The sequence below is a fragment of the Scardinius erythrophthalmus genome (genome assembly GCF_964197995.2).
Source record: "Scardinius erythrophthalmus genome assembly, chromosome: 3".
NCBI classification, from domain to species: domain Eukaryota; kingdom Metazoa; phylum Chordata; class Actinopteri; order Cypriniformes; family Leuciscidae; genus Scardinius; species Scardinius erythrophthalmus.
In genome coordinates this window covers 39675939-39701249 of record NC_138223.1, presented here as the reverse complement: position 1 = coordinate 39701249, position 25311 = coordinate 39675939, and the positions used below count along the sequence as shown (strand labels likewise).

General features: G+C 36.7%; 1 protein-coding gene across 1 annotated transcript; it reads left to right on the top strand.

Annotated features, from left to right (window-relative positions):
• The first annotated feature begins 1913 nt into the window (after positions 1-1913).
• Positions 1914-25007, top strand: gsk3bb (glycogen synthase kinase 3 beta-b). Its single transcript, XM_081362146.1, has 11 exons — positions 1914-2044; positions 8996-9189; positions 9386-9469; positions 17613-17723; positions 18789-18919; positions 20054-20160; positions 21022-21119; positions 21964-22059; positions 22317-22503; positions 24476-24571; positions 24654-25007. Exons 1-11 carry the CDS (start codon positions 1957-1959, stop codon positions 24710-24712), a joined length of 1251 nt encoding a protein of 416 aa, XP_081218272.1. The 5' UTR covers positions 1914-1956; the 3' UTR covers positions 24713-25007.
• Positions 25008-25311: the final 304 nt, after the last annotated feature.

Genomic DNA, 25311 nt, shown 5'->3' with positions numbered 1-25311 from the left:
GAGCACAGTGTGAAAACATTGACTCAGCGAGCACAGTCTGGCCGTAGAGACGGGCCGGCACACACAGACATGGATCTCCCCTGAGGACAGACTCTGCTCGCACTGCATCCTGGGAGTGACGGAAACTGAGCTGCACTTCCTCACAGAATGCCCAAAACATCAGAGACCACTATAACCCCAAAATGAATCAAATATTCCCCAATTTAACATCTGTTCGATCAACCGAAAAACTTTGTTTCATTCTTGGCAAAAAAGAAAAGAAAAGCAAAATGCACAAATATAGCCGCAGGATTTGTATCATCTTGCCTTCTCCTGAGGGACAACAAGAACCAGGAAACAAACAACCAATAAACACACTCTCACAGACCAAAACCAACCCCCCATTAGGACAACACACGTATATAATGTTTGAATTCTAAGTTGTTTTTGTTATTATTATTATTATTATTATTATTATTATTATTATTTGCTATATCTAGCCATGTGTATATAATATTGTCTTTTTATTTAGTTTTTTTACTATTATTTTCTACTAATGCTTTACTTAATGTTCAGATGTTCTAAATCATCAATGCTTTGGCAATACAAAATGTATTTTTTGTCATGCCAATAAAGCTTTCTGAATTGAATAGAGAGAGAGAGAGAGGAACCGGTTAGAGAACCGCATACATACATACTACTCTTACTATTTCTAGCTGCCATAGAAAGATGTGGTAAAAGTAGTATGAGTAGTATACTAGTAGTATGCAAGAGAGAGACAACTGCGTTATCCTTTACTTTCCGCTAGGAGGCAGTGATGGGAAGTCAAGTCCGACTCATTTCAGAGAATCGGTTCTTTTGAACAGTTTATTTCCGAAGACGAATTCAGGGATTCTTTTACATCATTACGAAATTACGCCACCACGTGGTCCTTGACATTCGGGTGTAAGCCATATTTAAACGCACATTATACACTTTTTTTCGATTAAGGTTTAAGTTTTAATCGCAGTTAAGTCAGTTTGCAACAATTATCCAACTCATAAAACATTCTTATTTAGGTTAGAATATATAATTTGCTTTTACATTAAAAATCCTGAACATTTATTTACATTTTATGTGAAACAGCCCATCATAAACGTATTTCCAGTACGTTTTATTTGTCGATATTTGGCTAGTGACTTACAATGTCTTTTTAGTCAAATCTTCGAAAAGCCTAACTATCAGTTGACTCGAAACCGACTCCGACCAGTCTGACCAGATTCGATTCATTTTAAAAGATCCGACTCGCATGAATGATTCTTTCACGAATCTCATCGGTAACAGGAGGCATCCGCGGCTGTGTTAGTCGAAAGGGAACATCTTCATCAGGGATTTTCTTTTTTCTTTGAGGGCTCAAGAAAAAGCTAGCGACACCCGTCCTATCATTCAGAAGAAAGAAGCCTGAATAATTTGCGTTTTATCGGATCTAGATCATTATTCAAGGACTGATGCGGTCATGGCAAGTCTCGGTGTCAGCTTTATCCGATACACGCCGGTAACATCTGCAGCATATAAAGTGAAAGATAAACTATAATCGAGTAAGTTTATCTGATCCCGGTAGATTTAACATATGCGCATGCGAGATAACAGGTCTGTGCTCTGGATATGCCGATATATGAGCTGAGATAGGCTGAATGTGTGTTCAAGACAATGTGATTTTGCCTTTCCATAGACATTTTCCTGTGACTTTATCATCGGCAACTCTAAGACGGGGACTATTTTGTAACATTTGTTTTGTGCAGTGTTTTAAACGGCGTATTAAAGAACGGATATCTTTATCTCTCTGATCACCTCTGAATTCATTGCATTAGAAGAGCTACACTGGAGTTGTCCTTCATTTGCGCAAACAGAAGCTTTTTTGGGGGGGGATCCAGACATTTACTCTTGTGTTAAAGGAGCCTATAAGGATCGTGGTTAAAGAGTAAGGGGATCTTGGAGATGTCAGGCCGGCCTAGGACCACCTCATTTGCGGAGAGCTGCAAGCCAGTGCCGCAGCCTTCAGCCTTTGGCAACATGAAAGTCAGCAGTAAGTATTATCATCTCCTCTGTATCTCATATCATAATCTTTCTCAGCCAAACACCATTAGAAACACAAGAAATGCTCAATTGGTGATGTGTATGATGTACAGTTTGTGAGCATCTGTCATGTAATCTATCCCCTAATGTAGTGCTGCCTGGATCTCAAGGGATGGGTCAGGTCCTGTCTCTTATTATCAGATCTACTCAATGGAAATACATTTGCTGCATTGTGCATTAAGGAAGCACCCTGCCTGGGCATCATTGCACAGCTCAGTAGTTTTATAGCAGGGAGATTGCAGTGCCCAGCATAGACAATGACTGTTTACTTGCACAAGAATTTCTAGATATTAATCAGAATTTTGTCATATACACATCATGTCAGCACTGATTCAGGGTTATTAGTTGTTATTATTTGGGTTTGGTTGGCACAATTACATGACACATATGTAATCCTATTCTGAAATTAATCTGAATATTCCTGTGACCACATAGATCTGTCATTTGAGGGCTGTCATTAGCTGGATTGATTCATTGTTTTAACATGGAAGATGAGCTCATGGCTTGTTTTAGTGCCCTGAGATCATTGAAATAGGTATTGATTTAGACATCCATGAATGTCTTGAGGCATAGCTTACTACTATATAGCTTGATATCTCACTTACTTTCTAGCTGGATGAGGTTTGCATAGCTGCACGAGCTGTACAGATGTCCATTTTCACTCTTTGAACTCGTGCCCCCGGGGTTTGATTGACAGGCCCGTCTCCTGAGCCTCATCCCAGCTGGATCACTCATTTCCTGCACTAATGATGTGTATCTCACCACTGTGCGCCTAAGGAAAGGAGGATCAGAGAGATGTGTGTGACTCACCTCTGACTCTATCCCTTTTCCAAATGTCTCCACAGCCTACCTACAGTAGTGTCACAATAGGGGAGGACACGTGGACTGACACTTTGTCCAGCACTTAACACATCCCTGTCGGTGTAATGGTGCTCTGCTATAATGGAAACTCAGTGCAGCTTGTATTTTTCTTAACACAATATGCACACTTTAAAAAAAGCACTTTAGTGGCTTCAGTGGATCCATAAATAACCTTTATCACCCATGGAACATTTTCATTCCACTAAAGGTTCTTTATAGTGGAAAAAAGTTCTTTAGATTATTAAAATGTTCTTCACATCAAGAAAAAAATGGTTATTTTGAAAACTGTTCACTGTTTTTTTTTTTTGGGAACGAAAACCAGTTCTATGGCATTGCTGTGAAAACAAATTTTTTTTGAGAAACTTTTCATTTTAAAGTGCTCCTATTAAGCTTTTTTAAAATATTACCTTTTATGCAGAGTGTAATATAGCTATTTGTGAATGTAAAAGGTCTGCAAAGTTTTAAAGATCAAAGTGTACAACATAAAGTTAGTGTCTCTTAAAATAAATTATCGATTCTGACCCTCTGAAACGAGTCATCAGCAGTTCTTCCTGTTAGATACCTACGTAGCATTGTAATGCCATCTATGGTCTTCATTGGCTGCCCGCGAACAACGTCGTCTACAGTACTTTGCCCCGCCCTTAAACTCTGTAGTTGCTGCTGAGGCCTGTAAGAGTTTGGTTGAAATTGTCGACATGATGCGAATCCACTTTGCATGCACTTCAAAAGCATGAGGACTCGGGCTGGAATTGATACAGTAAAACTGACGCCATCGTTACTGTTCTTATCACTGTTTATGAAGCGCTGAAGAAGCCTCTGGAGCTGAAATTCAGATATGGTAATAGGCGTTTTATTTCCAACACGTCTGACCAATCTGACCAATCACAACAGACCCGTCCGTCTGACCAATCAGAGCCGAGTAGACCAATCACAACAGACTGGGCCATCTGACCAATCAGAGTAGAGTAGACCAATCACAACAGACCCGTCCATCTGACCAATCACAACAGACCTGTCAGTCTGACCAATCACAACAGACTAGTCCATCTGACCAATCAGAGCAGAGTAGACCAATCATAACAGACTAGTCTGTCTGACCAATCAGAGCAGAGTAGACCAATCACAACAGACCCGTCCGTCTGACCAATCACAACAGACTAGTCCATCTGACCAATCAGAGCAGATTACACCAATAACAACAGACTGGGCCATCTGACCAATCACAACAGACTAGTCCGTCTGACCAATCAGAGCAGAGAAGACCAATCACAACAGACTGGGCCATCTGACCAATCACAACAGACTAGTCCGTCTGACCAATCAGAGCAGAGAAGACCAATCACAACAGACTGGGCCATCTGACCAATCAGAGCAGAGTAGACCAATCACAACAGACTGGGCCATCTGACCAATCAGAGCATAGTAGACCAATCACAACAGGCTGGGCCACCTGACCAATCAGAGCAGAACAATCACAACAGACCCGTCCGTCTGACCAATCACAACAGACTAGTCCATCTGACCAATCAGAGCAGAGTAGACCAATCACAACAGACCCGTCCGTCTGACCAATCACAACAGACTAGTCCATCTGACCAATCAGAGCAGATTACACCAATAACAACAGACTGGGCCATCTGACCAATCACAACAGACTAGTCCGTCTGACCAATCAGAGCAGAGAAGACCAATCACAACAGACTGGGCCATCTGACCAATCACAACAGACTAGTCCGTCTGACCAATCAGAGCAGAGAAGACCAATCACAACAGACTGGGCCATCTGACCAATCAGAGCAGAGTAGACCAATCACAACAGACTTGGCCATCTGACCAATCAGAGCAGAGTAGGCTGCGAAAGGATAGGTTTAGAGAGATCGGATCTTTGGACGATCCATTTTCAGACTCTGAGAAATTGGTTGATACTGCAATGAACATTATGAGAAAGTTAAATTTTTTAACTTGGATACTGTATATGAAAACCTATACTGTATATGAAAACCTATTATAGGAAAGCTCCAAAACAAAATTTGATTGTATTTTTGATCAAATAAATTCAACATTGCTTAGCATAATAAACTTTAATACCATTAAAAACAAATGTTACTAACTACAAACTTTTGAACTGTAGTGTATATATTTATAAATGGTCCGTAATTGGGCTTGAATATAATTTAATATAATTAATGTAAATTATTTAAATTTAAATATAAAAAAATAGCCAAATAATGAAATAGTCTTCATTTTGTGTATACAAAATATCATTTATTTTTTGCTTTTGATATTTGGGGCGTTGCATTTTGAATATTGTGCATGTATGTGAGAGTATGTACCGGTGGTGCTTGGCATTGATCTAATCAGCTGACAGCAAATGACTCGCAGCGTCAGCTTCACCAGCTGACTCATCCTGCTGCCATTAGCAACGCCCAGGCCTGAGGCAGCATGCCTTCCTCCACAGGGTGTGTCCTAAAGAGGGGCTACACCTGACCATGTGACATTCTCATTACTGTCATGCGGCAAATAGTCTGTCTAGACATGCATGTCAGAGAACAGCAGCAGGCCATTCATTATAGCCGTGAAATTGCATTTCATAGCTCATATTAAAGAAAATACTGTGAACCTGTCAAAGCAAATTAGGCCTTTAATCCTATTAAGAGATATAGACATTCTTAGGATAGATGTCTATTTAATGTGTATGAAAACGAGCCTGTGGGGGATGGAAGTCTGTTCATTGAGGCAATTGTAGTGGTGTTGATCATTAATATATTGTTAACATTAAAATATATTATGTACTTTCAAAAAAATTAAAGTGGACAAAAAAGAATAGATTGACATATTGGTATCAGATATTGAATAATTAATTGTGCAATGAATTGTTTTAGTTTTAAGTGTTATTTTCAATTTAGTAATGGAAAATCATAGAATTTTTAATATTAGCCATTTATCAGTATTTATCGGCCATAACATAAATAAAAATAAATATAGGCTTATTGGTATCAGCCAGGATTTTAATATATCAGCGCATCCCAAACCACAAGCCATTGAATGCATTCAACAAATGTGCCTGTTTTTATGTTTATTAAGTTAATTATGACGGCCAACCTGATGTTCATTATAAACAAAACTAAGAAGTAAGGGTTGATGTGTAAAACTTCCGTGTTTAAATTCTGCAGAGCTAATCATTATATATTCATAATCAGTTCATGTTTATTCATGATCGATTCATTTTCATTTGTTCTTATCACTGCGGATGGTGAGGGATAATCATTTTGTATGTGAGATAATGTGGTTAATGTTCTAGCCGTAATGATGAAAACTAAGTCTCTTAGACGGGAGAGGATTAAGCTAAGCTGTGTCTTATATTAAATGCCTCGGTTTATCTGAATTGCTAAATGACTAGTCAGTTGCTGAGCTGGATGGTGTCAGAGGAGCAGGATGGGAAGATGATCTGGGTAAAGTAATGGGCCGTGACTCAATTAAAATTCCATGCTGCGTAAGTTTGGGAGCCCAGATCTTTATTAGCTCATCGTGCGAGCGTGTGTGTTCACGCTCACGCCCTCTGACTCATCACATTTCCCCGTGCTGAACGTGCGCTCGGTCTGCACTTTACTCCACGGCTCACCTGACCTGCCAAACACACGCATATCATTATAGTATTTAGCTTAAATTGGCTCAGAATCAGATCATTGGCAAACATGCAGCAGATTTGTTTCCTGTTCACTGCAACAATGCAGATTTTCTCACACAGCACATCTGCCAAGCTCCAAAAAGCACCATAAAAGTAGCCTGTGTTACTAGTATACTACATTTCAAGTGTCCTGGAGCTGTATGTTAGCTTTGTTCACAAATCTGTTTAGCTCACACAGGGCCTACTCAATGATTCGTTCACAGTGGTTCATTTCAGATCTATTCAGCAGTGTTGGGGAAAGTTATTTTTAAAAGTAATGCGTTACAACATTGCGTTACTCCCTAAAAAGTAACTTGCTGTATTACTTAGTTACTCTTTATGTAAAGTAATGCCTTGGGTTACTTTTGTGTTACATTTTTCTAACCTGGGCTGGGCTTGCTTGATTGTTTTTTTAATAACAAAAAAAGTTCTGTTTTTGGCCAATTAAAGGCCCTTTCACATGAAAAGTGAAATGAATAAGCCACAGGCTGAAGCAAATGCAAATTAACCACTAATGTGAAGTCATTTTTGCTTATTTGGTATGGTTGAATTGGACCAGCAAAAGCACTGTTTAATAAAGTGAGAATAAATACATAAAGTATATTTGTATTTTACATATTTAATCCTTGGATGATTGCATAATACAGTATTCTAAGTTTACATTTCACTGTTTTTATTCATTTTAAGGAATACTGAATCTGTTTTTGTGTTGGTGAGAGGAGTAGATGCATGTTCACATCTAGAACTACAATAGCATAATGTTTACACAGCGCACACACCACCTCTGCACTTACTCACGATTTCTCTCAACATGGGACTCAGTACATGGGAAACCAAGGAACTTGTGTTATTTATTTGAGAAAGTAACTTGTGTTTTGCTGTAAATTTAATAGGAATGCTTTAAGGCTTAGATATACTTAAAGCAAAATTATCATTTCAAACAAAATCAGGCCGAAACCAATTTCATCTGGAGTTTGTTTTGGGAGTTTGAAACAGCTTGCCAAAGCAAACCTTCCGGAAAAGTTCGCTCTGGCTGCTAAACACCTTAACACCTGCTAATTATTTCTTTTATTTTGAAAGTATTTTTGTAACACCAAAGCATTCCTGACCTTGAAGATCTGCAGTTAATCATGATACTGTCTATGCTTTGAAACCTGTTTGGAAAACCTTGTACTTTCCTTCTGTAGGGAGTGTGTTTATCAAAAAACTGAAGAACAGATTCAAAATTGCTTCTCTTACCATACGTTTTCCAGAAATGAGTCTGCTCTAAACTCAAACACAGCATAAATGTGATTGTCTCACCTTTCAGAAACATAAACTTTGTTTGTTTGGTCATAAAATGAATCATTCTCATGCATAATTAAAATGTTTGTGAATGTAATCATATTCTGCTGCTTTGTAAATGTACACTACCATTCAAAAGTTTGGGGTTAAGTTAAAAAAAAAAGAAAAAAAAGTACTTTTATTAATCAAGGATGCATTAAATGGATCAAAAGTGACAGTAAGCACATTTATAATGTTGCTAAATATTTATATTTCAAATAAATGCTGTTATTAACAGTTATTTTAAATTGTAATAATATTTCTTACAACATTTTGATCAAATAAATGCAGTCTTGGTGAGCATAAGAGACTTCTTTCAAAAACATTGAAAAATCGTACTATTACCGTACGTAACGGTATTGTAGCTAATGGAAATGTGATTGGTTTATGTAAAATATCTTGACTTTATGGTGATAAAAAGTGAAAGAAGGTCACTGATGTCATTTCCTAGTGGACATTTAGTTTGCATGACCTCAGCTTTGGCCTGGACTAGATCACTTTCTAAACAATGATCTGGCTTTAGTTTCCAATTAAAATTCTCATTGTGCTAATTAAAGATCCCATTTGCTAGCTATACAAAGTAATTTTCCATAATTAAAACTCATGAAACTTTATTTAGTCAGTTTTCCATTACTGGACTGCAGACGCTCACACCAAGAAACCAGACCTTTGCTACATTGGAAGGTCATTTAAAAAATGTTTTGTAATCGAGATAAAAATACTCCTAATAGAAATGGAAATTCACAGAGAAGAAAAAGGTGAGTGGTGAGTTTCAAAATATCTTTCTACTGCATAATTGAGGACACTTCCCCATTTTATGCTCATATTCCTCATTTTCATGTTCTCAAGCACTTGCTCAGGGGTGTGAAAACATGGTGAGGTGTGAAGCGGATGTGTTTAACTCGAAAATGAGCTCAGGTGTATTTTGACACGCGCAGGAACACACATTAATGAGGATATTAACACCTAGAGCTTGTGTGGCTGTGTTAAACAGACCAGTGAATTTCAAAGGAATATTCATGGTACTTTGTACTTTCTCTCTCTCCTTAGGAGATAAAGATGGCAGTAAAGTCACAACGGTGGCCGCGACCCCTGGTCAGGGTCCCGACAGACCTCAGGAGGTCAGCTACACGGACACAAAGGTCATCGGGAACGGCTCGTTTGGGGTCGTATATCAAGCGAAGCTTTGCGACACCGGTGAGCTGGTGGCCATAAAGAAGGTGCTGCAGGATAAAAGGTTTAAGGTATGAATGTGTTGGTTGTGTGTCTCAGATTTTCTAGGAAAGACATGCTGATGAGCCCAAGTGCGTCAGATTTGTGAGGCCAAACGTTTACCCTTGTGGTGATATGGGTGACATTTGCTTACCATTTAGCCTTGTGTTGATGTCAGTTCTCATGACTCTTTTCTTTTTTCTCTGTCTATACTTTTTTTTTAATCAGAATCGTGAGTTACAGATCATGAGGAAGTTGGATCACTGTAACATTGTACGTCTGCGGTACTTCTTCTACTCCAGCGGAGACAAAGTGAGTGCCACTTTTCTTTTCTTCCCTCCATTTTTCTAAGCACCATCAAGTGCCCTATACCACAAACATGCTGGCCCAGTAGTTTCCCAGCAAATGCTCTGGGTCATGGGATATTTATTCCTATGGTGCAAACCTAAGTGAATCGCATTCTGATACCTGACTGTATAATGAGGGACTGCAGCAGAGCCCCACTGGGTTGGCTCTTGCACACTAAAATACACTCTGGATACCAGCAAACTCACACTCTCCTACTTAGAGTTTGTACTCTGTTGCTAATAATGACTTAAAAAAAAAGTAAGTAAACATGGTTGACAGAGGACGTCACGTGTCTGAAGCTTGGTGCTGATGGGACCGTCGTAGTGACAAGAGCCAATCACATTACTTCCAGCTTGGACCACAACACAACAAAAAAGTATAAAAAATATATATGAAATTATATTTTACATAAAGTATTTTAAAATTTTAAAGTTTACATAAAATTTAAGCCTATTTTAGTTCCACTAAGATTTTTTGGATCGTGACTTCAGTTCTCCCTCAATTATTAGTGTAATGCAGAAAAAAAATCTAATTTTCATTAATGTAATGTAAAAAAAAATTATATAATGACATTTGTAAAGTATGTGTATATCTTGTCAATATTAATGTAATATCATAGTTATATATATTATGACATTTATAAAGTATTTTTTATATCATGGTAATATGGTGGTGATTTATTTGTAATAAAATGTCACATTTTTTTATGTGTATATTTTTATAAATATACATTTTTAATTGCTTAATCCTGAAAATAAATGCAATCAAATAAATAATAATATTAATTATATATATATATATATATATATATATATATATATATATATATATATATATATATATATATATATATATATATATATATATATATATATATATACTACCGGTCAAAAGTTTGGAATAATTATAACTTTTTAAAAGAGTTTTTATAGAAGTCTCTTATGCTTACCAATAATGTATTTATTTGATAAAAAATACAGTAAAAAACAGTCATATTGTGAAATGTTATGACTGGTTTCCATTTTTAATATATTTTAAAACTTAAATGTAATTTATTTCTGTGATGCTAAAGCTGAATTTTCAGCATCATTACTCCAGTCTTCAGTGTCACATGATCCTTCAGAAATCATTCTAATATGCCATTTTATTTCTTTATTCAACATATAAAGAAATATTTTTAAATCTTTTTTTGTTTCTTTTTTTTTTGTTTGATGAGATTCTCCACTATGTTATGAACAAATTGAATGAAATGTCCCTCTCATGGTGCGACGCACATATACAAAACCTTGTCATTTATCTTCAAATCATTTTATGAATAGAACTATAAATAATATGCACAATCTTACAGTATATTTAGCAGAAGACACTTGCTATGCCAGCAGGGTGGTATTTTTGTTGAGATTTACAGCACTTGCTGCTCAGGCTCTGCAGTGTTGACCTGTGTATGGGATTTCTGGGTAATCCTGCGATAGCCCGGGGGTAAAACCTGTCACAGGCTAGTGGCCAATGAAAGCTCAGTAGGAAACTTTTGATTGATGGAAAGATAAACTGTTAAACCAGCCCTATTTTTACTGTATGACAAGTTCTGCCTCCTGTTCAGCCAACCAAAGGAACATTGTGTGTGTGTGTGTGTGTGTGTGTGTGTGTGTGTGTGTGTGTGTGTGTGTGTGTGTGTCGAAGACAGTTCACAGAGTTCAGCCTTCCCTTTTAATGTATAATCTATACACAGATCACACAAATAGGATCAGAGTCTTGTCAAGATCGTATAACGAGAATACTATTGCATTACATACCTGAGAGTAAGTTTTTACCGAGTCAATTTATACAAGCTGCAGACATCCAAAATCAACCACTTCTTTTTTCTTTCCTTTTCTGAGAAAGAAGATCAAGGTACCACACAATGTAACCTAACCCTAACCACGTTCATATATGCATAGTTTATGTCAGAGGTCGTCCACTTCAGTCAGGAGGGCCACATTCATATATAAATATAGATTGCGGCCTCATGCATTGCTTGTGGTTTGGGAAATGATTGTGGTTGTGAAACATGAGGATTTTACTGAGTAAAGGGAGTCCTTTTCATCCGCGTACACTTTTGTTTTCCTTCACATTTTAGATTGAGTGAATTCAATTGAAGTGTCACATCAGTCAGAAAAGCAATCAAGGGCCTTTCCGTGACTAAAGCAGTGTTTAACAGTATATATGTCTTTTCTCTCTGCAGGCCTTCGCCAGAAGTTTAGATTTTCACTTGCTCTTTTAAAGGCGCTCTGTGTAATTTTTTTGACTGTACTAAAGCATAAAAATACCTTATGTTTGCAGAGATGTAGGAAACATGTTAAGTTCAAATACTTGTTTCTCTGAAAAAAAATGCTGCAACAGTTATTCTGCTTTGAAATGTGCGTTCTGTGTCGGAATGTCTGTTGTTTGTTTTGGTCTGTGTGATTTTGGTCCAATTTACCAATAGTATTTCGAGACCGAGGGTTGCCAGTTGGCAGAAAACAGTAATGGAAGCCTGCAAACGAACTGGGCCGAAATTCTACCCGACCATGCCATGGCAATAAAACTTTGCAAACATATGTGTTAGCTGAAAGTATACTTCAGCCGTATGCACACCTCGTCCGTGTGCAGCCCAATTTTTGTGACTCTCTGTCTTGCACACAGTTGAGCACGTGAGCCTTTCAAATGCTCTTTCCCAGTTCAGAGGCTGCATCCTTCAATGGCTGAATTCGAAGGCCAATTCAAATGCCTCACTGTTGCTCAATGAAGGCTGTCCCAGTTCGAAGGCTCCTCCAAATACGTCCTTTGCTTCCCGTAAAATGAAGGATACAACAGATGGATCCTTCACGGCCTTGCCTACCCCAGAATTCATTGCGCACCAGTGACGATAGGATTTTTTTTGAGAGAAATTGACTAAATTACACTTTTAAACGTAAACTTGACTTAAACGTATTGGTATAAGATTTCAACTAACTCAAATATCTAATGAAAAATTAAAAAAAAAAAAGTAGTTTATACATTTTATACAGAAATGGACCGTGGTAAACATGTTTAGACAGTTTGTTAACACTGTTTTGTTTTCAGACTGTTTAATATAACTTTCTGCCACTGGTCAACGGCAGCTGCCACAGTTCCTAGGCGGCAAGAACAGTCCTCCGTAAGCTAGGCCGTCCCATTTAACAATGTTCGTTCAGACTATCATGACCTTCGTAGGTGTTTCCTTTAAAGTCCGCATCCTTTGAATGATGCAGCCTCTGAATTGGGAAGCAGCTTTGGGCGTGACCGTAGAAAGATGCGTTTGTTTTCAACTGCTCAAGCCACTCGCAGATGCGCTGTTGTACGCGCACCTTTCGCGCGGTCACTTAACTTGTGCAGCACGTGGACAGGGTGTGGACGTCCACGGACCCTCCTGATGGCGAAAATTACGTCACACAGACAGTGCGTGTGCCGTCGTGGAACGAAGATGGCTAAATGCAGTGAAAGGCTTGTCGCTTTCTATTGTCAATTACACTCGTTTCTGTTGCGTACCCTCAATCTGGCAACACCACATGAGCATCAAGTCTGAGGAGGAGGGGCGGGGAAACGACTCTGTCCAATATTTTGAATTTGGACTGCAGTACCCAGTTCAACCACTAGCTATCAATATAACATTCAACAATCTTTTAACTGCCTCATTAATATAATAAACTTATTTTTGGCAACTTTTTTGGCAAACTTTATATATATATATATATATATATATATATATATATATATATATATATATATATATATATATATATATTATTTGTATAAAAATACACCACAGTATTTAAAAGTTTTGGGTCAGTAAGATATTTTTTTTTAGATATATTGTGAAATATTATTACAATCTAAAATAACCCTTTTCTATTTGAATTCAATTTAAAATGTAATTCATTCCTGTGAGGCAAAGTTGAATTTTCAGCATCATTACAAGCCTTGTTTATCCCCCTGTAAACGTGTTCAGTTCACAAAATATCAGTCGCCTAACCTTAAGACGCACGTACACACCGATGCACATATGAGAGGCCGTTGGGTATTCGGTTACTCTTGAGTTATCCTCGCACACAACAGCAGGGCTTATTTTTTGTAACAGACAGAAAGGAAGACATTATCTTTCTCTATGTGTAAAAGAAACGGTACAGAAAGTTTTACATTTTACACCAGTGTTCTAATTCAGGACACAAATAGTGCCTTGAAACAATGAAGTCTGGTCATATTTTCTTGTACCATGTGTTTATTTGTTTGAGGATATGGGCACTTTGCTAGTAACAGATGCTTTTGCACAAAATGCTCTAGTTTGCATGGTCGGATGGTATATAATTTTTTTGTTGCAATTAAAGACCGTTTAAATTAAAACTTTTGTCCAGCGAGGATGCATTACCTTGATCAAAAGTGGCTGTGAAATAGTGAATAGTAAAAAAAAAAAATCTACTTCAAATAAATGTTAATTTGAACCTTATATTCATCTATGAATCCTGGAAAAAAAATTCTGCAAAACGTGAATCAGCACAACTGTTTTCAGTATTGATGATAATAAGTTTTGTGGTAAATCTTACTGGTTAAGAATCACAACTCAACAAATATTGCTGCAATTTGAAGGAAACTCTAATGCCCTCTTGAGTACTGAGATTTGTTACCACCACAGCAAGGCTTACATTAACGTGTTGATTTAGCATTCATGTCTGCATTTGTAGACGTGCGCAGTTATGTATGTTTATGGCCTGTGAAGCTGGTATCTTTGCCCGTCTTGTTGACAGACAGCGAGAGCAGGGTTGTTCTCACTGGTTTAACCCTCCATTCCAGCATGGTGACATAGTGTCTGACCGTTGCGACTTTGCCCCGACGGCTCCCCTGGTGTCACAGAAACAGGATCAGTTCAGTTATGTAACTCTGTCCAGACAGAACGCTCACCCATTGACATACCTCTTTACTCTCTTGGCAATGGTGCAGTTGAATCAAAGTTCATGGATATTGACTATCACACCAGCTTATAGTCAAGAACAGCAGTGCAACCTAAACTCAGTAGTGTGCAACTAATATGTGCAGTGACAGTCTGCAACCGGCTATTGCATTCCACAATGCAATTCACCTGTCTTGACTTTCCAAGCGCTAACTATGTCTTGATTTAATACTTGATTGGACAAGGGATGTGGCCGAAGCCTGATTCCGAATTCAGAAAGGCAGGGAAAATTAATAACGCATTCTACAGAGGCCCTAAAGGGACATGGTCAGGCTTGCTGCGGTAGTTGTTACATTACATTAGATTTTAGTTATAACATGAAGATAGTAAGGAGAGATGACTAACAGGACGATGGCGGAGGATTTGGTGCACAACAGATCCTGAGCATCATTGACATTGACTTCTTAACTTGTGAAATGTGTGGGCAGTACCGCTGCTATACACAAGAGTACACGAGATCGCGAATTAGAAAGTGAAAGTAACAAGCGAGTGTGCGTTCAAAAATTTCAATACCCTGCATATTGATCACTGCTTCATTATATACAATATAATTACCCAACTATATAATTGCAAGAGAACGCAAAAGCATTGAAATATATTTTTTCTCATGACCCTTTAGGGGCTCCGTAAAATGTGTCATATCTTTTTTTCGAACATAGTTCAGTCAATCAATCAATCTTAATGGGGGTATAATTATTTTCTTTATGCATATTTTAGCTAATTATTGTCATGTGTATATGTGCAAACATGTTACATCTGAAAGTTTTGTCAGCAAAGTTGCATAATACCATTTGAAAAGTTTATCATTGCATATTTTGCAGTTTCACAAACATTTTAAAATATAATATCCACTAGTATATAGGCTAGTACATACTACACATTATGCAGTATGCTAGTATTACTGAAGTTTTGTTACTATTTCATGTATTTTGGCATGGTTGGAAAGCTGTATTGACCAATCAGCAGCAATAGCATACCTCGTTTTATAAATTCTAAAATTATCACATTTTAAAATGTGTACAACGCTTGTCTTTAGTTATCACCTGTATGAAAGAACCAGCATGGAGCCTTGATATCAATATTTGTGATTTAGCAGCCTCTTTTATTTGTATGCGTGCATGAACAACCAATCACAGCACATCTCAGAAAACACCCGGCCAATCACAGGACAATTGCAGAGCTGATCTCATAGTTGCGAGGTAGGAAATGGCTCAGTGCCTTTGGCTGGTTCATTTTCCAGCTACATTAAGGAGTTCTTGTCTCTGGGGGGAAAGAGAGAGAAATCATGACTGTTTAAATAGTCAATGTGTCTCATGTGTGATGAGTCTCAGACCTCCTTTTCTCCCTAGAAAGTCCCCCAAGTTGAGAAATATTACACTACCGTTCAAAAATTTGGGGTCTGTAATATTTTTCATTTTATTTTATTTTTTAGGCTGCATTTATTTGATCAAAAATACTGTAAAAAAAACTGTAATATTGTGAAATATTATTACAATTTAAATTAACTTTTTAATTTGAATATAGGGGTGGGCGATATGGCAAAAATATCATATCACAATATTTTTCAAGAAAATCACGATTCACGATTTTATCACAATTCTTTTTCATGTTGGTTTTACTATTTTGCAAGTGACTGAGCATTACAGCCATACTATTGTCCCTATTTTAAAAACAGCCTTACAAGGTAAAATATCAAATAAAAAAGGCAGACATTAAGGCCAAAGTGGCGAAGATAAAAATCTTTGTCATTATTTTCTTCGTTATTAAAAGATACACATTACATACACAACATATAATATACAAAATAAACAGTGCTTTTTTTTCAGCTAAAGTAGGTGTATTTAACTGAAGCATTCAAGAAACAAATTAAATGAACAAATATAAAAGTAAAACACTATACTGATACCAACGGACACCGGAACGGACACGACAAAAAAACATGAATTTGACTTGGTTACATGAGAATCACCAACAGCTGTTACTCAAACAAATCTAGACAAGGTACAATGGAAACATTAGGGCTATTTAAACACCAAGACTAATGACTAACAAGAAACACCTGTGAACAATCAAGACGATCAACCAATTTAAAATGTAATGTATTCCTGTGATGGTAAAGCTGAATTTTCAGCATCATTACTCCAGTTTTCAGTCACATGATCCTTCAGAAATCATTCTAATATGATGATTTGCTGCTCAAGAAACATTTCTGATTAGTATCAGTGTTGAAAACACTTCATATTTTTGTGGGACCAGTGATATAAATTCTTTGATGAATAGAAATAGAAATCTTTTGGAACTGTATAAATGTCTTTACTGTCACTTTTGATAATTTTCATTCATCCTTGCTGAATAAAAGTATTTATTTATTTCAAAGAAAACGAAAAGAATTTTACAGATCCCAGTCTTTTGAACGGTAGTGTACATTATATATACATATATATATATATATATATATATGTGTGTGTGTGTGTGTGTGTGTGTAATGTAATGTAATGTAACATAACGTAACGTAACATAATATAGCTAGTAAACACACACCTGAGACTGTAGATCTATTTTGATCATTGCTTGTAACCAGGGTTTGAAATTAACATATATATGAGGATATATATATATATATGAGGATCCTCTTTCATCCTCATCACCAAAAAATGTATTTTATGTGGACAGATCAATACAGTACAAAGAACATCCAAAAATCTAGGATGTTGGAAAATAACATGTCTTTTCTGTTAACCAAATGCTTTTTAATCTTCGCTATTTCTTCAATGCAAATGAACAAGCGCACCGTTATTTGTTGCGTAGTGACGGGCATGTTCAAGTAAGCCAGATATGTCTTCGCAATAGGCTGTATTTATCATGATGACTCACGAATTGAGTATTTGTGCTAAATCTGCGCAGATTTGGCTTACTCGAACTTCCCCAGCAAAGTAAACATTAAGTAACACGGCAAATTGGCTAGTGATTTTACAGCGTTACCCGCGACAGTTCAGTTTTTCCCACAGTTGGTGGGTGTTCATTTCAGACCCTGCTTGTAACCCATAACCAACCTATAAAGATGTTTTCTAGATATCAAACACTCTTTCTTTTGTCACTCCCTTGTCTTTTTCTTCACATCCACAGAAGGATGAGGTGTATCTGAATTTGGTGATGGACTACGTGCCTGAAAACGTGTACCGAGTGGCTAGACACTACAGCAGAGCCAAGCAGAATCTGCCCATGGTCTATGTGAAGGTAACATCTCTCGCATTTTTGACCCAAAATTGTTACATTTTGTTGTTTAGAATTTTTTTACTTCATCGGAATGGTACGAAACTGGGTAAAGGTTTTGGCACTTGCTTTGTGAACACACACAAAATAATAAAATTTATGGAAATTAATCGAAAATATTAAATGGTCCTGAAAAAAATTGTCACACTTGTACTCCTCGCGGGCATAAATGAGCGCATTGGAAATGAATGAGAGACGAATTTAATCTATTGAAAACTTTTGGTATACTGCGCCCAAACAAAATCTTACTGAAAGCTATTTTTTTGAGATCTCAAGCTCATATTTGGAGCACAACTTGTTTAGATTTACAGCTTTGATTTGAATGCAGTTTTAGAGTAAAAACGTGTTTTTGAAAATCAATATTTCATATAAAAATTGAAAATAATTTTTTTTTTGTGCATTTTTTTTTCATATTAAACGTAAAAAGTTACATTTTTAAAACTTTTTTCACTTCAGCAATAATTTGCCAAGTGTCATCTTTGAAAAGAAATCAAACTTAAGTCTGTGCTCTAAAGCTTTCAAGATTTACGACAGTTTAAGTTGGAAATTAAATTTTCAGGTCTATGCTCAAAAAGTGACTACTTTACTAAAGTTACTACAGCATAAATATAATTTAGTACCAAAAAGTCCCCTAATTAAACTAACTAAAATATAGTACATTCATTTCATTGTAATAAAAAAGAAGTGGTCATTTTTGACCGCCACGCACCAGAGGGTTAACAGAGTCTGACATTATTCACTAATCTAAAGGTGTGTGATTTTCTAAGTTGGTTTTGTGCTGGTCTTGCTCATGGACCAAAACTGCAAAACGTGGTTAGTGAATTCAGTCAACTATGGGCTTTCTGATGTAGCTTGGTCGACCATGGTGGTCTTGCTGGTTTAGAGGTCTTATGAGGTGGATTCTCCTGTTTTCATGGGGTTCTGTGCCATATCTTAGTTCATTTCTGAGCTTTCAGTGGATTAATTTGTAGATTTGACTCAGCTTGTAAGTTCTGTTGTATTAAAGTCACTGATTATGTGTGTTTTCAGCTATATATGTACCAGCTGTTCCGCAGCTTGGCGTACATCCACTCGTATGGGATCTGCCATCGAGACATCAAGCCGCAGAACCTCCTGCTCGACCCAGAGACAGCTGTACTCAAACTCTGTGACTTCGGAAGGTGAGACAATGCTCTAAAGTTAACAGCACTTATTGATACCGAGATCTTGAGAACAAGATAGTTGAGACATTAACTGAAGTTCTGTATTGATGCTCATGATCTTAAAAACCTTTTGGTGATTGAAATTAAATAAAAACGTGCTTACATTACTGTTCAAAAGTCTGGGGTCAGTAATAAAAATTAAAAAAAGTAAATACTTTTATTCAGCAAGGGCGCATTAAATTGATCAAAAGTCACAGTAAAGACATTTATAATGTCACAAGAGATTTCTATTTCAAATAAATGCTGTCTACTAATAAACTTCCTGTTCATCAAAGAATCTTAATCACTGTTTCTACAAAAATATGAACTGTTTTCAACACTGATCATCAAATCATCATATTAGAATGATTTCTGAAGGATCATGTGACACTGAAGACTGGAGTAATGATGCTGAAAATTCACATTCGATCCCATTTTAAAACATATTCAAATAGAAAATTTTAATAATATTTCATAATGTTTGAACTGTATTTTTGATCAAATAATTGCAGCCTTGCTGAACATAAGAAACGCCTTTCCAAAACATAAAATCGTACTGATCCCTAAGTTTTTTAACGATAGTGTACATATATATTTCTTTACAAATTGATTATATGGAGATGTTAGTGCAGGAAAATCATGCAACATGTGTTATACACGATGTCAACTCCTATACTGTTTAAAAGCATCCCATGATGCTTTTTTGGTGGCAGAGTGTGAATGGCAGCAGTTTAAAACAGAAAAACTTTGCTTATGTGAATAACAGATGTGGTAGCTTTACTGGAAAACTTCATCTGGCAATTTCACGGCAACTGAACATGTCTCATGTGCGAATGTGACTATTTCACGGATCAAATCCGACACATATAACTTTGAGCGTTCTTATCTGAGTTTTAGGAGACAGAGAGTCTGTCTGACTTTACTGTAAACTGCTCAAAGATCCTCTGTAGTGAACTAAATTTGGCTCTAGTTAATTAGTGTATGGTGATAAATAATGATTATGATTATTGTTCTTATGATGATAATGATGGCTGTTTTGATGTACACTGTTGTTGGTGTAATTTCTGGTCTGATTCTCTCCGTATGTCTCTCGCGTTTGTCCGTCTCCTGCAGTGCAAAGCAGCTGGTGCGTGGTGAGCCTAATGTTTCCTACATCTGCTCGCGGTACTACAGAGCCCCTGAGCTCATTTTCGGAGCCACAGACTACACTTCCAGCATAGGTAAGGTATCCGACTGCTCTCTGTCTCCTAAAACTCTTTTTAAACTACACCATCGGCAAAGTTGTACTAAAAGAAATTTTAAAACAAAGATATTCAGTATCACACAAAATCCTGTACTGTTATATATCACATTAAAGCAGTCATTATATAAACTTGAGTGTTACATTGAGTAAATCATAGTGTCTTTGTGACGTCAAAAATATCTCATATGCAAACCAAGGCTGCCTTTATTTGATCAAAAATACAGTAAAACAGTAATATTGTGAAATATTACTATTACTATTTATATTTTAAAGGTAGTTTATTCCTGTGATATCAAAGCTGAATTTTCAGCATCATTACTCCAGTCTTCAGTGTCACATGATCCTTCAGAAATCATTCTAATATGATGATTTGATGCTCACGAAACGTTTCTTATTATTGTTGAAAACAGTTGCGCTGCTTAATATTTTTGTGGAAACTTTGAAAAAATGTTTTTTTTTCAGGATTATTTGATGAATAGAGAGTTCAAAATAACAGCAGTTTTTAAAAATGTAAATGTTTGTTACATTATAAATTTCTTTACTGTCCCTTTTGATCAATTTAATTCATATTGCTGAATTAAAGTATTAATTTCTTTCAAAAATTTGACCATTTATTTCTTCAGATATCTTCAGTGATGATTCAGAGATTAATTTAGATATTTGCATGGTTAAAATTGCATGCATCAACAAGGGATATTGTATCAGTTAAATCACACCTCCAACATAGTTTTTGTGTAATGTATAAAGAGCTCAATAACACACTGAGACATGCTAAAGAAATGGGATCAAATTATTTGCTGTAATATTCAGTGTTTATTCTTTTTGTTTTTCTATACAGACATTTGGTCGGCTGGTTGCGTACTGGCCGAGCTGCTGCTTGGACAGCCGATTTTTCCTGGCGACAGCGGTGTCGATCAGCTCGTTGAAATCATCAAGGTGTGGAAGTGTGTGTGTTGCATGGGAGTTTTCATAAATAACATTTTGATTGCTTCAACTTTTGTTATTGCTGAACTGAAGAGTCTGTTAAATCACATTATTCACTTCTCTTAGAGATTGTTAGTGTTTGAGTAACACAAAGTGAAGTTACATTTCTTTTTTTAAGGAACTTTCTCCTAATTTACAGCAGAATCCTCAGTGTACCGTTTAAAAAGACTAATTTCATGCAGCTAAAGGCCTGAATGATATCCTTAACAAAAACTACATTGAAATCTATTTTAAATTTTTTTTCAATAATTGAAATTAAAAAAAAAAAAAAATAGTATATGAAAAATCCTAAACTTAATGAAAATGAGAGCTGCCTCTTCAGCAGCTAACTGAAATAAAATAAGTTAAAGTACTAAAATGACTAAACCTAAAACTGAAATAAAAAATTAATAAATAGAAATCTATTAAAAAAAACAGCAAAACAACAAAATTACTAAAACTTTGACTAAAGTAAAAATAAAAACTTACTATAATAGTGTATTATTAATAGTAAAATAACACTGCTATGAAGATAACTATAATAGCATCCACACATATCATTCATCAGCTGGAAATAAATTGCTCTGAAAGTGATTCTAATGATTTCGTTCCTCTGTATCTTATATAATTGTTGTTGCAGTGTGAACTCTCAAGTCACATCACCTTTATTTCTATAGCGCTTTATTCAATACAGATTGTTTCAAAGCAGCTTCACAGGGATAACAGGAAGAAAAAGAGAAGAGAAAATAGTGTCATTTTTCAGCTGAGGTCAGTCCAGTGTTGATTTGGACAGAGTAAGAAAACTTGTTTCCTCCAGGTGCTGGGAACTCCAACACGAGAGCAGATTCGAGAGATGAACCCAAATTACACTGAATTCAAGTTTCCACAGATAAAGGCGCACCCGTGGACTAAGGTAAGCACGAGTGTTTCCATGTGCTTCATGCTTTTATCCTTCTCTTTTCTCCTTGGTTTAATTCTAGGCTTTGATTTCTACCCTTCTTATAATGGCTTATAAAATTACTATTGCCTTTTAACTTTAATTGCTCTCTTGTGACTTATTTAAACCTAGATTTACATCAAAAATAGTACTTTTGACAGTCAGAAGTGTATATTATTGTACATTTGTGTGTATATAGCACTAAAAAACCTGTGTTGTTGTCCGTATGTTAGGTTTTCCGGCCTCGGACCCCTCCGGAGGCAATAGCCTTGTGTTCCCGATTGTTGGAGTACACGCCTACAGCCCGATTCACTCCTCTCGAGGCCTGCGCTCACACTTTCTTCGACGAGCTCCGTGAGCCCATCCTCAAGCTCCCGAATGGACGAGAGCGGCCCGTGTTGTTTAATTTCACCACACAGGGTATGTGGCACACAGATGCACAGCAGGTTCATGTTTTCAGACCTGTAGATCGTTTGCTTTGTACCGAAATTGTTACAATGTTGCATTTTCTTCTTGGTTCGGTTCTCTTTCACAATATCCGTTTATAAATTGACCAAAACTTGTTAACACAAGTCATTAGGGCTGTCAAATTGGCTGAAAAACTAAATTATATTTTTATACTTACTAATATTCGAATTATATATATAAATAAATTTAAAAGGCATAATTTCAGTTTGGGGGGGCTTTTGTCTTGTCTCCTGAGGAAGCATTTAGTGCACCGCGTTAATGGAGAGATTTACTAAACAAGGCAAATTAGCATGAGAGTGCGATTCCAAAAAAAGTGCAGATGGGAGTGGAAAGTTCTGCTTGTGATCTACTGACGCGCAAATTAAAGAACACAAGCACAAACGGAAAAGATCATTTCCATAATGACCAACACAATCTACCTAGAGCAGCGCAAATCGGGTTAGACTTCCGCATTGTCAAGTCATTTTGACGGACAGGGTAGTAAAAACTCCGTCATAATCTATTATTACCTGTCATTTTAATTTTCGTATTTTAGTGATAATAAGCCATTTATTAGGCTTTGTTTTTTTTTTCTCCACATTTTCATTTTTATTCACGAACGTACAGGACAAGCATATATAGGCTAGACGAAGAGAAATTTGAACAGTTTGTCACTTTTCAGGTTTCATAATGAATGTTTGTCCAATAAATCGCAATAAGCTTTGTGCTTTGCTACTTTTGATATGAAACAAAGTCTCAGTTTTCAAATTCTGTCCATTTTATCACAAAATTCAAACAATAAATACAGTTTTGGTGCTCTTTAATGTGGCGCGAGCGAGAGGTCACCGTAGCACCTCAGTTCAAGCGAGTGTGTGTACGCGATCAATTCCTTTCTTTTTACTACGTTACAGAACGAAAAATAAAAAAAAGTGTTTCAGCCGCAGAGACGTCAATAAAACAGGCAGGATTCTTTGATGAATAGAAACATCAAAAGATCAGCATTTAAAAACAAAATCTTTTATAACATTATAACGGTCTTTAATGCCACTTTTTATCAATTTAATGCGTCCTTGATGAATAACTATTCTTTTTTTTAAAAGAACGTAGTTTAAATGTGGTTGTACTTTCATAATTATATCTTTTTAACACTAATATCGCTAACACTTTACAACAGGGTCCCATTAGTTAACTTAAGTTAAGGCATTAACTAAAATGAGCTAACAATACATTTGTTACAGTATGTATTAAAGGGTTAGTTCACCCAAAAATGAAAATGATGTCATTAATGACTCACCCTCATGTCGTTCCAAGCCCGTAAGACCTCCGTTCATCTTCGGAACACAGTTTAAGATATTTTAGATTTAGTCCGAGAGCTTTTTGTTCCTCCATTGAAAGTCAATGGACGGCATACTGTTCACTTCCAGAAAGGCAATATAGACATCATCAAAGTAGTCCATGTGACATCAGTGGCTCAATCTTAAGTTTATCAAGCGACGAGAATACTTTTTGTGCGCAAAAAGTAAACAAATAACGACTTTATTCGATGATGTCTGTATTGCCTTTCTGGACGTGAACAGTATGCCGTCCATTGACTTTCAATGGAGGAACAGAAAGCTCTCAGACTAAATCTAAAATATCTTAAACTGTTCCGAAGATGAACGGAGGTCTTACGGGCTTGGAACGACATGAGGGTGAGTCATTAATGACATAATTTTCATTTTTGAGTGAACTAACCCTTTAATGTTAAAATACAACTTTGTTAGTTCATGTTAGCTCAGGTCCATTACATATTATTAACCGGTACAAATTTTGATTTTAATAAATTCTCTAATGCTTTAAAAAAAAATTATTGTTAGTTCATGTTAACTAATACAGTTCACTAATGTTAACAACTGGAACCTTATTGTAAAGTGATACACTAATATCTTTTGCATTGAATGATCAGAGTTGTCCAGTAACCCCTCGCTGGCCTCCGTACTCATCCCTGCACATGCTCAGAACCAGGTGGATAACTCCGCCCAGTCTGCCACGGCTGCAACAGGTGAGCGTTTCACTCTCAGCCTCTCAGAAACCCCAAGACTGTTCTCACAACCACTTTTAGTAATCATCTGTAATCAATCCAGGTGCCATCAGTGGACCGAACGCCAACGCTGCCTCTGCCGCCCCCAATCCTTCAACTTGAACCCCATCCACCTGTCAGTGGGCCGACGCTGCTGCTTATTAGCCACGCCCACTCCCGGGAATCAAGGGCGTGGCTAAAACAAAACGAAAAGCTCATGGTATGATGGATGCGCCAACCAAATCTTCCCCCAGCCATCGTCTTTGTTTTTATTATCAGTGTTTTAATTTATACGCTCTAAAGGACAAAACGAGGGCTAAAAAACACGCCTCAGGACTGTCTGCGGTCATGTTTGAAAATTATTTCTCTCTCTCTATATATATAGATATCCACACACTAATATAAACAGTTACACCACAAATGTGTTTTCACATGTCTACTTTGACATTTTTAAAGGGGAATCTGTATGCTGTAGCCACGGCTTCTTTTATAATCGTCATCTGGCGCCGACGGTGCAGGTGGTTTCTGATTGGCCCAATACGACCGAGCCATGCACAGATTTCCAGGGCTTGTGTACATTCTGTAGACTACGTGAAATATATGCTAATGACTTTAGCCTTTTCCCCTCAGTATTGGGCGGATATGTTGTATGCTTACGCTGTTTGCTGCTGTGTACCTCTTTCTTTTCGACCACTTTCGAAGGAGTGACACTATCCATTTGT

Bases quoted from the DNA above. Each gene is read 5' to 3' on its own strand.
- gsk3bb (XM_081362146.1), top strand. From the start codon at position 1,957: ATGTCAGGCCGGCCTAGGACCACCTCATTTGCGGAGAGCTGCAAGCCA. The intron at 9,190-9,385 runs GTATGAATGTGT...TTTTTTAATCAG, and splicing joins TGCAGGATAAAAGGTTTAAG to AATCGTGAGTTACAGATCAT. The intron at 9,470-17,612 runs GTGAGTGCCACT...TCACATCCACAG, and splicing joins TCTACTCCAGCGGAGACAAA to AAGGATGAGGTGTATCTGAA.